Source organism: Sarcophilus harrisii, chromosome 3, assembly GCF_902635505.1.
Source record: "Sarcophilus harrisii chromosome 3, mSarHar1.11, whole genome shotgun sequence".
NCBI lineage: Eukaryota > Metazoa > Chordata > Mammalia > Dasyuromorphia > Dasyuridae > Sarcophilus > Sarcophilus harrisii.
The window spans coordinates 496,422,049-496,437,312 of NC_045428.1; the positions used below are offsets into that span (position 1 = coordinate 496,422,049).

Here is a 15,264-nt window from a genome sequence, read left to right on the forward strand (position 1 = left end):
TGTGTCTATGATTTGCTGTTTCACCCATTCATTCTTTAGGATGCAATTATTTAGTTTCCAATTACTTTTTGGTCTATTTTCCCCTGGCCTTTTATTGAATGTAATGTTTATTGAATTGTGATCTGAAAAAAAAAGTATTTACTATTTCTGCCTTTCTGCATTTGATTTTGAGGTCCCTATGTCCTAATATACGGTCAATTTTTGTATAGGTTCCATGAACTGCCAAGAAGAAAATGTACTAAATATCTCCATTCAATTTTCTCCAAAGATCTATTGTATCTAGCTTTTCTGGTATTCTATTTACCTCTTTAACTTCTTTCTTATTTATTTTGTGATTTGATTCATCCAATTCTGAGAGAGCAAAGTTGAGATCTTCCACTATTATAGTTTTGCTATCTATTTCTTCTTGCAACTCTCTTAACTTCTCCTTTAGGAATTTAGATGCTATACTACTTGGTGCATAGAGCACCTGTGTGATGAGAACACTGGACTTAACTTCTAAGGCATCTTCCACTGCCAGATCTAAGATCTTATAAACCAGGGGCTCTTAGCTTGGACGCCATAGATAAATTTTAAGGGAGTCTATGAACTCAGATGGAAAAAACAGCAACTTTATTTTCACCAAGCTCTCACTGAAATTGAACCTTGTCTTCAGTTATGTACATAGACAATGACATTGATCTAAGAAGGTCCCTGAGACATCAGTGGATCAACAAAATGCTCTAAAGCACAAAACCAAGTGGAAACCCCTGCTATAAAGAACTTTCTGCTAGTAGGGTAGAGGAGGTTCACCAGTAACCTGATAAGTATTTACACATACCATCCCGTCTCCCTACTCAAATCTCCAAAACAAAGATAGAAGTTTTCTCCATGAGGGGCAGAGAAGCCACTGCAAGGTGACTATTACCTTCTCTGTAATGGTGGAGGAATTAGAAACTCTTTTAGTATTCATAATTGCCAAGAGTCTCAATGACAGCTTCCAGCACACTCCAGACCTGCCCCATAATATGATAGGAAGTCCTCCAAAGCAAAGGTATGGGACCAGAAAGCAAGACCAGACAGAAAGACTTAAAAATTATAAAGGCTTTGCAAATTTCAGGTATTATTAGACTCAAATATTATACATAATTAAAATTTTTCACTGGGTATATTAGTGAAAATAATAATAATTATTATTATTATCATAGTTAATATTTTATCAGACACTGTGTTAAACACTTTAAAATATTGCATTTAATCCTCACAACAACTCTGGGAGTAGACATTATCATTATCCCCATTTTACAGTCAAGGAAACCAAGACAGAGTAAAATGACTTACCCAGAATCACATAACTGAAGGCAACATTTGAACTCAGTTTTTTTATTCCAAGTCTAATATTTTATCCACATGATAACTTTGACAATATTTGGCTTCAGATTCCAGATATGAGGGAAATAAAGCCTATACAATGTAACTCAGTAGGTATTTGTAAGGAAAGTGCTTTGAAAATCTTAAGGAGCAATAAAAATAGGAGCTATTACCATTAATAATAAAAAGATGAGATTATTGTCTTAGTCTGACCATGTCATTCCCCTCATAAAGAAGCTTCCATTGTTCCCTAATGCCTTTAGAATAGAAATAATAATAGAAATAGTAAACTGTTCTGTTTGATATTTAAAGTCCTTTACAAAGCTGACTCTATTCTAACTTTCCAGATCTGATTACCCAATATTCTTCACTCACTCAATTCTCCAGCTGTTACTCAAACATAACATTTCATCTCAACTCCTTGTCTTTGAACATGCTTTTTTGCCTGGAACAGGCAAAACACCCTCTCTACCTATTAGAACTCCTATTTCCCTTTAAGGATAAAGTCAAATGCTGTCTCCTTCAAAAGACATTTACTACTTTCCCCAATGGTTAGTGAACTCATCCTTCTCAAAATTCCTTTGTATTTGTTTTTTAAACATCAAATATTTGCTGATCTATGAACATGTGTGGTGACCTCCAGTAGAATACTGATTTCTTAAGGCAATTGTCTGTTTCCTAAAGTCTAGTTCAGTGTCTGACTTCTTAGTCTGTCTCCCATCTTTTCAGAAGTGGAATTGTGATGTGGAACTATGGGTGTGGCACATTGCATTTAATGCCAGATATGACTGATGTACTAACTGGTTTTATTAAGCTACCTTTTAACCACCTCTTTTAAAAATAGTATTTGCTAAATGGTAATTTACATAGAAAGGAGAGATGATTTGTATAGGAAAATGAGGGTGATGTAAAAACAAAATATATCAATAATTTTTAAAAGTGCTCCATCTCAGGACAGCTAGGTGGTACAGTGAATCGAGCACCAGTCCTGAAGTTAAGAGGACCTAAGTTCAAATCTGGCCTCAGACACTTAACACTTCCTCGCTGTGTGACCCTGAACAAGTCACTTAATCCCAATTGCCTCAACAAAAATAAACAAATAAACCAATTAATGTATAAATAAATAAATAAGTTCTCCATCTCTCCAAGTACACTACAGGAATATAGTTATATAATAGTTATTAACTGAATAGATCTATCTTCTACAGGAGTCTTGACACTTACTGTTAGTGCCTATCCTGAGACTACTTCCACTTATACTGGACTTGTCTTATATGTACAACTGTTTGCCTGCTATCCCCTCCATTAGAATGTGAACTACTTGAGGGGAAGGATCATGGTTTTGTCTTTCTTTGTATTCCCAGTGCTCAGCACAGTGTCTGGCATGTAAGAGTTATTGAATAAATGTGTGCTACCTTCTGGAAATACAGAGTCAAAAGTCAGTCTCTTGTTGGATATAAAGACAAATCACTTAACTCTTAAGAAAAGAGAGAGAAGATATATGTATTAGTTGGTCAAATGACCATTGCAGCTCCTATTTTGTTTGTAGGCTCAGATTAAGAAAAAGAGCAGTAATCATTCTCTCCTTCCTTCCCCTTCCAAAGAAAGGATTTAGAAATTAAATTCAGCCGTGTTGAACTCCTAGCCAGAGATATAAAGAGAGAAACAATCCCTGTCCTCAGTGTGTTTTCCATCTTCTGTAGTACATCCTATTTATACAAAGGAAGTCCAATACAAAGTAAACAACAGTAAGAAAAGAGGAGAGACGCAGAAAATATGATCAAAAAGAGAAATCTCTCATCTGGGCAGGGGTGGGACCAGTGAGCAGAGGGAACAAAATTCATTTGAAAGCCTTGAGATCCTCAGTCTAAAACCACCATCAATCCAGCAAATACTCCAAGTCCTGCCCTAAATCCAGGTGTCAATTACAAAATAACAGCATTTGTTTCTATACAATCCCTTGTTACAAAGTACTTTTTCCCTAACAGTTCTAGAAGGTGGGTACTAACATCATCATCCTGGTTTACAGAGTGTGAAACTGAGGTCCAGAGAAGATGAAATGACTGACCCAAAAATACACAGTTACTATAGGACAGCCTCCTGGATCTGTCACTTGCGTCCCTTCAATAACCCACTCATTGTCCCCGCCCCCCAACTCTAGTGCTGCTTTTACTGGCCATATTTTTAATAGAGCAAAATTATGTGTGTGTGTGTGTATATAGACACACATGCACATACATATATCCACAGGTAAAACATTTAGAACACACATATATGTACATATGCACATACATATAAATACACACACACATATATATATATATATATAATATAAAATCTAATTTGATCCTCACAAAAAGCATGAGAAGTAGAGGTTATTATTATTTTCACTTTATAAATACTTGCCTAGAATCAGAGGTCATTAGATCCACTATAAGGTATTGCCAGACACTTCACCCTTCTCCCCCCACATCCCCTGAATCCTTCTTCTAATCTTTTCCTCCTCAAATGTTGGTGCTGAGAGAGAGACCTTCTTTACATCTTCCTTTATTCCTTTCTGCTACAACTTAATTCAGAGTTCTGATAATCCACAAAACTCTTACATTTGGAATCTATTTTCTCTTTTCTTGGAGAGCTTAGAGGAAGGATTCTCACAATCAGTGTAAGCATGGGCAAGATTCCTTTCTGTGCTGAACCTCAGTTTCCTCCTCTGTAAAATGGGTCTGATGATACCTATTATTCTGCCTATTATACGGCCACGCATCTTGCTAAGGAATGGAGATTCAAAGAAAGGCAAAAACAAAGTCACTGCCCTCAGAGAGATGGAAGCAGGACTAGACAGCCTTCACTTGGCTCACAGCTTTCTCAAACAGTCCTTCCTCCTCCCTCCCCATCCAGGGGGCCATTGTAGCCCTTAGCAGGAGCCTGCTCACCGGCAAGAAGGCATGGGCCTTGAACACTTGGTTGATGTTTCGAAGGAGAGCCCACTTGCCCTGCTCCTTTTCCAAGCTCTCCATCTCTTCTGGGTCTCCAGCAGCGGCAGCCATGCTTTCAGCTTTCCAGGACATCTTGGAGATCTCTATCCTTCATGCTCTGTCAGTGAGGAAGGACCTGAGCCTGGGACCTTTTTAAGGCATGTGGATATGCTGCCACAGATCCAGGAACCGGTAAGAGGGCTCTGCTACTGCTGCTCACAGAGCCCCAAAGGGTAAGGCATCCTTCTGAGGACAGACTCTACACTAGTCACAGACAAGAGCCTCTGCTCAGAGTCCTGTAGCTTCCAAGTTTCCTTTTCTCAGCTTGTCAATGGGTGGCGGAAGAACTCTCCCTTACAATCCTCCAGAGAGCCTTGGAGAAGACACAGCTTCTTTACAAAATGGGAGAGAAAGCTTCCTTTTCCCCCAGGACCCATCAAAAGGTAGATCCCCAGTCCGGAAACTCTTCTGGGAAGACACAGAACAAGCCTGGATACTTATTAAACCTCCAGGAGCCAAGTATTCCCCCACAAAGCACATGGCTTTTAATTAACCTAATACCTTCACCTACGGAATTAGTCAAAGGGCAATGGGAACCCTAAACCCGGAGCCATCTGCTTCTTCTTCACTGTGATCACCCACTTCCATGGCAACTGAATTTTAAATAATGCGGAACAAGGTTCCCCCCACCCCACCCCTAACTCCCCACCAGTTAGGTCCTGGTTAGGTTTTAAGGGATGCAGACTGAAAACAGCAACAATTCTCTTCACCCCAAACATTCACTCACACAAAAGTCTGAGGCCTCAGGACCACAGTGTCCTGAGTCTGCTGTCTGAGGGCCTTACCATCCAACTTCACTTTGTTAAACTTTAAAAGGTATTATCTCTGTAGTAGAAAGAGAAGACTCTTGGGAGCTGTGAGTTAATGAGCAGAAAGAGAGCTGAACTCTAGAGCCAGATCTGTCACTAATTCATTCTCTGTGTGGACTTGAGCAAACTCACCCCTGTCTGGACCTGGTCATTTTTTAGTTTTAGTTTTAGTTTTGTTTTTCATTTATGTCCTAATCTCCTTGACCTCCTTGGCTGTTTTCTTGGCAGAGATACTGGTGTGGTTTACTATTTCTTTCTCCAGTTCATTTTACAGGTAAGGAAACTAAGGCAAACAGGGTGAAGTAACTTGTTCAACTAGTAAGTGCCTAGGGCTAGATTGGAATTCAGGTCTTCATGCACTCCAAACCTGGCTCTTTATCTTCATGCAAACGTGAGAATTTGACAGATTAAGAAAACTGAGGCCCCCCAAAAAGTTAAATAACTAGGCCAGAAGCACAGATTCAAATCCCCAATTTTCTGACTTCTGGACTTGTGTGTACATATACAGAGTTGGAAACAATTCCAGAGGCCAGCAAGTACAACCTCTTCATTATAGATGGAGAAACTGAGCATCTGGAAAAATTAAGTAATTTCCCCAAATTTACAATGGTAATAATCATCAGGTGGGGAATATGAACTCACCTCTTTAACTCTGGACTCAGTACTCTGTCCATTGTACCATGCTGCCTGCCTACTTTGTTAGGTTCATCTTTTATCTTACTACTACACTAAATAGATTTAGCATTTAAAAAAGAATAATCATAGTTAAAACAAACAAACAAACAAACATTAGTGCTAGAAAAGGAACAGAGAAATAGATCTCAGTGTTTACAAAAGCTTAGTGTTGGATTAACCAATGCCTCAAAAACACTGAAGTATAGAATCCTCCTTCAACAAAATTCTCTGGACATTATGTGTTCCAAGATTCCTTTAGAGCAACTAGTGTCTAATTTCCCATGTTCTAAGACCACTTCAATATTAATATTCTGTTTTTTGTGTTCTAACATTATACAGTCCAAGGTCCCTTCAGGTTCTGACATTAACTGTTCCAATTACATTATCTGTACCATTGAAGGTACCATACCTGACTTCAGAAAGGTTGGGGGTGGGGGTGGGAAAGGATCTGGGGGAGGGGAGAGACAGGGAGCATGCAGCATTAAGTTCCAGTAATGAGGTGTGTTCCGCCAGCCCATGGCTGGGCTCAAGAGGAAAGAGGAGCTGAGTCTGCAAAATTTATGACCCAGATCACAGACCACCCCCATGGCAGCTGAGCTGCTCTATACCCTGGCTATCCCCCAGGGATAGGAGGAGGAGGGCAGGTGCTATATATTGTGTACCTCAGAGAGTAAGTGCTATGAATCTGCTAAGAGGCTCAAGGTCCTAATCTGTGCCACACAACCCAGAAACAGACTGCCTTATTCAGACTCATTCTGGGAGCTCTCTGAGGCTTGAAACTATTCCAGTGCCCCACAAAGGATCCTACATGTCTCCTGTGCATTGTAAAAAGAGGTCAGTTGACTGATTGATAATTATAGAGTAATCATAAAAGTAAAATACAAAAGGAAAAGTTTTTGTATTAGCTCAGAAGACCTAAGTTCAATTCCTGCTTCTGATACTTTAATTTCCTCTGGTGACATTGGAAGAATTACTTAATTCCCTGGACCTCAATTTCCTTATCTGTAAAATGAGGGGGATTGAAGTAGATGATTTTTGAAGCCTGTTGCAATTCTTGGTATTAAGTCAACAAATCGCTCTCCTTTCCCTTACTTCTGCTGCAGGTTTCCCTCCCTCCTTCCTATAGGATGGTGAGGAGACAGGAGAAAGACTTCAGGAATTTAAAGGGCTGTCACAAGGCAGAGACTTTAAATTTGTGGCTTGATTCTTGAAGGCAGAACTAGGAATAATTACTGGGATCTTGGATAATGAGAGTTAATAGCAAGGTAACTTGGGAAGAAAATTAAAGAAGAATTTCAACAGAATTATCCAAAAGTAGGATTATCTGCTTAGGGAGATAATGAACTCCCCATTTCTGGATGTCTTCAAGAGGAAGCTGGGTGGCTATTTATCAGGGATATTATAAAGGGTTTTTTTTTATTTTTAAAGCTTTTTATTTTCAAAACATATGCATAGATAATTTTCAACATTCACCCTTGCAAAACCTTATGTTTCAATTTTTTCCCTCCTCCCCCCCCCCATAGACAGCAAGTAATCCAATGTCAAATATGTGGAATTCTTCTATACATATTTCCACAGTTATCATGCTGCACAAGAAAAATCATATCAAAAAGGAAAAAAATGAGAAAAAAACAAAATGCAAGAAACAACAATAAAAAGAATAAAAATACTATGCTGTGATCCACACTCAGGACCCACAGTCCTTTCTATGGGTGCAGATGGTTCTCTCCATCATGTCTATTGGTACTAGCCTGAATCACTTCATTGTTGAAAGTCAGATGTCCATCAGAAGTTGTTGTTTCTATGAACAGTGATCTCCTGGTTCTGCTTGTTTCACTCAGCATCAGTTCATGTAAGTCACTCCAGGCTTCTCTGAAATCATCCTGCTGACTGTTTCTTATAGAACAATAATATTCCATAATATTCACATACCATAATTTATTCAGCCATTCTCCAATTGATGGGTCTCCACTCACTTTCCACTCTTTTGCCACTACAAAAAGGTCTGCTACAAACATTTTTTGCATTCATAGGTCCTTTTCCCTTTTTTTTTATGATTAGAGGGGAATCATTGAAGAGGTAAAGACTAGAGTACATCCATCCAACACTCTCATTTTATAGATGAGAAAACAGGCTTGGAGGTGAAGGGACTTGCCAAATTCATACCAGTAGTAGTTGGCAGAGCCAGCATTGGGCCCCAGATCTGCTGGATTTCAGATCCAAGCTTCTCTCCTGCTGCTGACATCCTTTGGCTTCCCTTTCTCCCTTCTTCCTTTCCCAGTTTCCCTCCATGTTAAAAGCAGTCAGTCACTTAGTCTCTACATTCAAACTTGGCCCTTGCTGAGAGCTGAGCTCCTATTCCCCTCAGAGCCCTGCCTCCCACAATAAGGAATGGCCAAGGGGATCTGAATAATTTAGTGAGTAGCAAAACCCAGGCTCATCAAATAAAGTGGATCCCCCAATCCCGGGCAGAGAGAAGAAATCCTGCCTTTGCTTGTCAGAAGGATCCCCAGGGCTCCTTTTTTCCCATGTTCAGAATGCCTTCCCATATCCCTCTAAAGTCTGCTTAAACCCATCTCCTCCTAGAAGCCTGCCCTGACTAACACCACTTTCAAGATGTGGTGCTCAGATACCTCCAGCACTAACATAGAGCACTTTGCACCTTTGCATCAGCCTTCCCACCTTTTTGCTCCTCAATTTATTTTAGAGAGATAATTGGAAAGCAGAAAAGTATGACCTCCTCTTCCCCCTTTCTGCCCTTCTGACACAGTAGAAAGATCACTGACTGAAATCAGAGGATCTGGATTCAAATTCTACCTTTGATTCTTATTTCCTGAGTGACTTAGATAAATCACTTGACCTTACCCCTTTGTTTCTTTTTCTATAAAATGAAAGAGTGGGACTAGTTGGCTCCTAAGGTCCTTCCAACCTATAAATTTATGATTGTATTAATTAATCTTATCCTTCCTTGCTGCATGTTCCCCAGTTTAATAATTAGCATTTATACACTGCTTTAGAGTTCAAAGCTCTTTCTAGACATCTTGTTTGAGACTTTGTTATAGATAACATTGCTCCCACTTTACTAATGAAAGAACCAAGGCTCAGAGTGCTTAAGAGATTTGCCCATTAATCCATTAAGGGACAGAAGCAGGATTTAGAGCCCAAGTTTTTCTAGTTTCCAGTCCAGTGCCTAACTCCTATGCCACGGTGCCTTGTGATGCTTCCAGGATTATAGAATCTAGAGCTGGAAAGGACCTCAGAAATTATGTAGTTCTACCCTAAGATGGAGAAAGCAAGGTTGGAAAAGGTGACTTCCTCTAAAGTTGCATAAATAACATCATGGGGTAAAACAAGGCTTTAACCCTGACTCCAAATCCAATGATCCCTCTGCTGGGCTCCCACACTTTCTCCTTCCCCCATGTAAACCTGCTCCCAGGAAATAAAGCTGCCAGCTTCCTTAGACCTGGGCCCGAGAAACAGCTTAAAGAGTCCCATCTCCCATCTCGGGGTACCTGCCCTTTAAATAAGGACAGAACCTTCAGCCAAGAAGAGCAGGCCAGGGTGATGGAAGCCCAGTTATCAATAGCCTAGGAGGGAGAGCATCCTTCTATAGCATAATGGCAGAAAGGACTTGCCTGAAGAGTGTTCAGCAAGGAAGTTAGACTTAGAAGAGCTATGATAATTAGGATCTTCAAATGTTGGAAGGTCCATTCAAATAGAACCTAACTTCTTGAACTGTGATTCAAGACCCCTTATGAGGTTTTATAACTAAATGTAGGGGTTGTAAAATTATGATTAACTATCAGTAAATGTTTGATTTGTATAACAATTTTATACATATATACTCAGGGGCATATAAAATTTTCTCAGGCCAAAAGGGGTCACAAGTAGAAAAAGTATAAGAAAAAATAGAAGATTTTTGCTTGGCTCAAGAGAGCAAAACTGGGGGCACGTGGGAAGGAAGCCTTTGTGCCAAGTCAGATTCAGGCTCCTGGGACAGAAAAGATTAGCTGTCAGCACTCTCCCAAAAGAAGCTGATCTTTGTGGAGGGGAAAAGAAGGCCAGATCACAGAGCTTGATCAAGGTGGTCCTGAAAGCAGAAGTTCTTCACCTTTTGTGTTTCCCATACCCCTTTGGAAGTCAGGTAAAACCTAGATTCTCCTTCTCAGAAGAATCTTTTTAAATGTATAAAGCAAAATCATAGGATTCAAAAGAAACCAATTACACTGAAATATACTTATCAAAATAAATTCATAAAATCCAAATTAAGAACCTCTGCCCTAGAGGTCTTCAATCAAATCCCCTCATTTTATATATAAAGAAACAGAGGCAGAGAAGTTAAGGGGTTGGCCTAGAGTCATTTGACTAATAATTATCTAAGTCAGGATTTGAATTTAGGATTTTCTGACTTCAAATAGAATTCAATCAATTGAATCAAATCAATTGAATTGGGGAATCCAAAGGTGTCAACTCAAATAGAAACTGGGGCCACTAATCCCTATATAGAGAACCTTTAATCAAACCTTTTTAGTCAAAGAGAGAAAGAGAGAGAAGAAAGAAAGAGAAGGAGGGGAGGAAGGAGGGGAGGAAAAAGGGGAGTGAGGAGGGGAGGGAGGAGGGGAGGGAGGGAGGGAGAAAGGAAGGAAGGAAGGAAGAAAGGAAGGAAGGAAGGAAGGAAGGAAGGAAGGAAGGAAGGAAGGAAGGAAGGAAGGAAGGAAGGAAGGGAGGGAGGAAAAAAGGGAGAGAGGGAGGGAAAAAGAAAAGGAGTGAGGGAAAGAAAGAGAAAAGGAAGGAGGGAAGGAGAAATGAAGAAAAGAAAAATTGGAGATGCATCCCATATGAAGAGAAAATGCCAGTAACTGGATCAAGAAAAGCTACACTTGAGCTGAGTCCAGTTTAGTGCAGACCCTCATCAGTTCTCACTGGATCATTTTGATGGGATTTTCCTTATTCAGTAAATGGCAGCAACCCCCTTTTTGCCTCTAGGTTCAAATAAAAACTTCTGTATTTGATTTTTAAAGCCCTTTATAACCTAGCCCTAACCTACCTTTCCATGCTTATTAGACATGCATGAATCCCCTGCCTACATTCTACTGTCTAATAAAGACCTTCTTTCCTTTCCTCACACATGGTATTCACTCTCCTATCTCCATGTCTGGGATAGTCCTTCTCTCTACATGGAATACTCTCTTTGTCTTCACCTTTTGAAATCCCTCTTCTCCTTCAAGGAGCTCAGCCACTGACATCTTTGTGAAGCCTTTTCATACCTTATACTACTGATCTGACAATGACTGTGTATTAATTTATATTAATAATTATAATTTATATAATATTTATATAATTATATATAATTTATTTCTATATAATGTGCACATGTTGTCACCCTTCTTTTCCCACATAGAATGTAAGGACTTTGAGAAAAATGATTGCTTTATGTTTGCCTTTGTAGCTCCGGTGCCCATTGTAATGACAGGCATGTAGTAGGAGCTTAATAAATGCTTGTGGATTAACCGGCTGAAGAAAAAAAGCAAAGATTCTGAGAGACAAAGATGAGAGAAAACATTCCAGGCAGGAGGAATAGCTTGAGCAAAAATGTAGAAGGCAGGAAATAAAAGTCTTTAGCTGAGCTGATGTCAGCTTGCTTGAACACATGGGCATGTGAAAGGAGGGAATATTTAGTATGAAGCAAAGCTGGAAAGGTAGTTGGAACGAGGACTTTAGAAGCTATTTGTGTAGCATAAACTACTACAGAAATGTGAGCTGTGACCAGAACTTCGGACTGTGAGGCTCACCCTAGATTGGATCTAAACTGGCCATTAAAAGGATGTAGAATGGAACCTTCCCTCAGCGCGCCCTCTGGTGTCCATAGCAGCAAGGAGCTTGGCTTTAGACAAGATTCAAAGAGTTTCAGAAGTGGAGAGAAGCTTAAGGTCCCACCCCCTGCATGGAGGCCATCTATGCTACTCCTGACAAATGTTGAATGTGTTTTCATTTAGACTTCTGTTCTGATCTCAGCAAATTGATGCCTTCTCCTGGTGAGGACGTTACCTGGGGGCTCGCAGGCTAGATTGTTCAAAATAGTTAAGTCATTTCAGTTGGAGTTTTCTTGGCAAATTTACTAGAATGGTTTGCCATTTCCTCCTCCAGTTCATTTTACAGATGAGCAAACTGAAGCATAAGAGGATGAAGTTACTTGCATGAGGCAAGATTTGAACCCTAGAGGATGAGACTTTCTGATTCCAAGCCCAGTGTTCTATCTGTACCACCTAGCAGGCTAGGTCAGCAGGATCCAAACTCTACTCCAAGAGAATGGAAAAATAGGCCCATTGATGGAATTTCAGCTCTAGGCCCATAGATGGAGCTGGTACCTGGTGTGTGAGGACTGGCTTAAGGCTAATCACCAAAGCATTGGCTTTTATGGGGTGGGATTTGGGGGAAGGAGCATTGAAGAAGGAAACATTGTAATAGTGAATACTTTACATCAGAACAGAGCCTTCTCTTCCTAACCCGGAGCTAGGCCTTTTAAGCTCCAACTTACTGCTACTGACTCACTTGTTTAAATGATACTAGAAATTTGACCAGGGGACCTCTAAGGTGCTTTCCAGTCGTAATTCTCTTATGTTCAAAGCTTCCCTCCCACTCTGCCATTCCTTGTTCCAAGGCTCCTCCTGTTATGGCATTCCTATTCTTAGGTCCTTTCTAGTTTGACCTTCTCTGTAGTAAAGTCCCTCCCAGGTTTGATATTCTGTATTTTAAGGCCCCTCCCAGTTCTGACATTCCAGCCCCTTCCCACTTCAATATCAGGTGTTCTGAAGTCTCTTCCAGCTTGAACAATCTAAGAATTCTTTGTGTCCTCCCAGAGGAATCTGTTCAAAGGGCATTCACTGGGCCAGCTTTAGAGGATTATGCTGTAATTGCTGGCAAAAGCGTTGTAAATGCTAAGGAGACATTATAAATCTAACACATGATAGTGCAATGGGTGTTTGATGAGGCACAGGCCAGCCCCGAGGCCTGGAGAGTAATTATGCATCTTCCCCACCCGGCACAATCTGTTCGCCAGAGAGCTGCAGCACAGCTGCTACAAAGGTCATAGCTGATTGGGGCACTCCCTGAATTCACCCTTTATGAGTCACAGAATGTCAGAGACCGACAAGATATCAGAGCTTGAAGGGACTTTAGAGACATCTACTCCAGCCCCTGATTTTTATAGATGAGGAAGGAGTGAGTTAAGTCTGAAAGCTACATTTAGGAGTCAGGAGATTGTCTCTAATATTTCTTACCCTAATTTGTTATATATCACATCTTGGTCTGGTCCCTGAATATATTTCAAACTTCGGGCTACATCATCTACAAAATAGGAAGAAAAGGGAGGAAGCACTGAAGTACTTACAGTTGCCGGGCACTGTGCCAAGTGTTTCACAAAGATTATCTCTTCTGATCCTCACTAACAATCCTGACACATAGTTGCTATCAATGTATGTTACAGTTGCAGAAAATAAGAACCAAGTAACTATTTCAGGGTCACACAGCTAGAAATGTCTGAGGCTAGATTTGAACTCAGGTTTCTTGCTCTATCCAACACACCACCAGCTGTATCCAGAGATGGGACCTAGAAGTTCATGTGTTTAAGAGTAGCTAGTGGGCCACTTTGGCCAGACTATAACGTACGTATTCCGTAAAAGTATTATTGTTATAATAATAGTAATAGTAACTAACATTTATTGCTCTGTTTAAAAAGCACTTTACATGTTATTTCATTTGATCCTCACAACAGCTTAATGAAGTTAGTACTATTGTTATCATCCCCATTTTACAGACTCCAAAACTGAAGCCAAGAGTATCCAAGGGCACACAAATTTCCGAGGCAGGGTTCCCCTCTCCCATCTCTCAACTCCAAGCCCAGTGTTCTAGCACCTAGATGGTGCTCTTGAGTTGCTGTGGCCAGATAATCCATCCCCTGGGGATCACCCCCCTGCAGATGATCCTTTCTGCACTAAATCCATTGCAGTTCAGACAACTGGTCCAAGGAGCATCACCAAGACCATCCTTGAAGTCTTTCCAAGTGGGCAGTGCTTGTCAGCGCCTTGCCTTCCTCCCCTTGGCATTGCCCCTGAGATAGAAAATGAGCGCCTAAGCCAGGTTTAGAATCCAGTTTTTGGTCCAAACCAGTGAAATTCCTGCTATGCAGGATCTCTGTAGAAAGAGGGGGGTTTCATGTATTCTCCTTGAAATTCCCTATCTCCTTGGTTGGGGAGGAAGAAACACAAGTCTGAATTAGAAGTGACTTCAATACCGTAAGAACAAATGAAAAGATCTTCATTTTACAGATGAAGAAGCCTTAGAAAAGGTAAAATGTCTTGCCTGGAGTCACATGGGGAGTAGGAATCCGAGGCAGGATTTGAACCTGTAGAGCTAGATTTTATTCTACTGTCCCATTCAGTCTCTTTGAAAAGAGAGAATACAACCAGATATACACATACATACATATGTACACAACACACATGCACATGCATCTATACAATATGTGTATCTATACCTGCACATATTTACATGTGTGCATACATATATATCACATGGTTTCAAAGTGAGACACTTCTCCCTCATGTGATATTCAGGGAACCGAGGCTTTGAAACTCCCTCAAGTTTTTCACGGAAGACCTAGGACCAGGGGCCAGACTTGCTGACTCCCCGTACAGAATTCTTCCTCGGGTTATATAACAATAACCTAATGGAAAGATGATTCTATGTGGAGCTGGAGGGAGGTCCTGTCAAACAACCTTAAGCCAAAGATAAGGAATGGTCCGGTGGCGTGGCAGGTGGTGATGTGTTTCAATCTATATGCAAATGTGCCCTCTGTTCAGCTCAGGCTGGACTCTTCCTTACAGCCTCATAGGTCCCCTGGGAGCAGTTCTATGTAACCGACAGCCCTCCCTGCTCAGGCACACATCAGAAGGGTTTCGAATTATTCAGCAGTGGTAATTGGGGACAATTCATTATGGGATAGGCCCCAGCTGCTGCTGGGAATGGTCGTATGGGTCCCTGCATGCCTTCAGTATCAAGGCTGTACAAATCTCTTAAAACCTGATTCTCCTCCATCTGCCTGGAAGTTCTTTTTTGTCTGAATAAGGACCCAAAACTGGGGCATGTGGGTGGAAGAGGTAGATCTCCTGAGGTTCCTCCTAGCCCTAGGAGTTTATGGTTCTACAAGTAAGGGTCCATATCATCAAAAAGAATACCCTTACTACATCATTTGGAAATGTCCAGGAAGTGTCAAGCATGAAAGAAAGTAGCATTTGGGGCACCTGACTCTAGCTAGCTACCAGCTCAATGCATGCTTCTGAGTTGTTAACTGAATTTCCTTGAACCTCAAATAAAAAGTTGTATGTGATTTAACA

The 15,264-nt window shown here is 40.7% G+C and overlaps 1 protein-coding gene across 1 annotated transcript in view; it reads right to left on the minus strand.

Annotated features, from left to right (window-relative positions):
* MYO7A (myosin VIIA) overlaps positions 1-4,723 on the minus strand; it is a 154,237-nt gene extending 149,514 nt beyond the window's left edge. The window contains exon 1 of the mRNA XM_031961342.1: positions 4,284-4,723. Within this exon, the coding sequence (XP_031817202.1) occupies positions 4,284-4,418 (135 nt within the window). The 5' untranslated portion in view covers positions 4,419-4,723. The remainder of the gene's footprint in view (positions 1-4,283) is intronic.
* Positions 4,724-15,264: the final 10,541 nt, after the last annotated feature.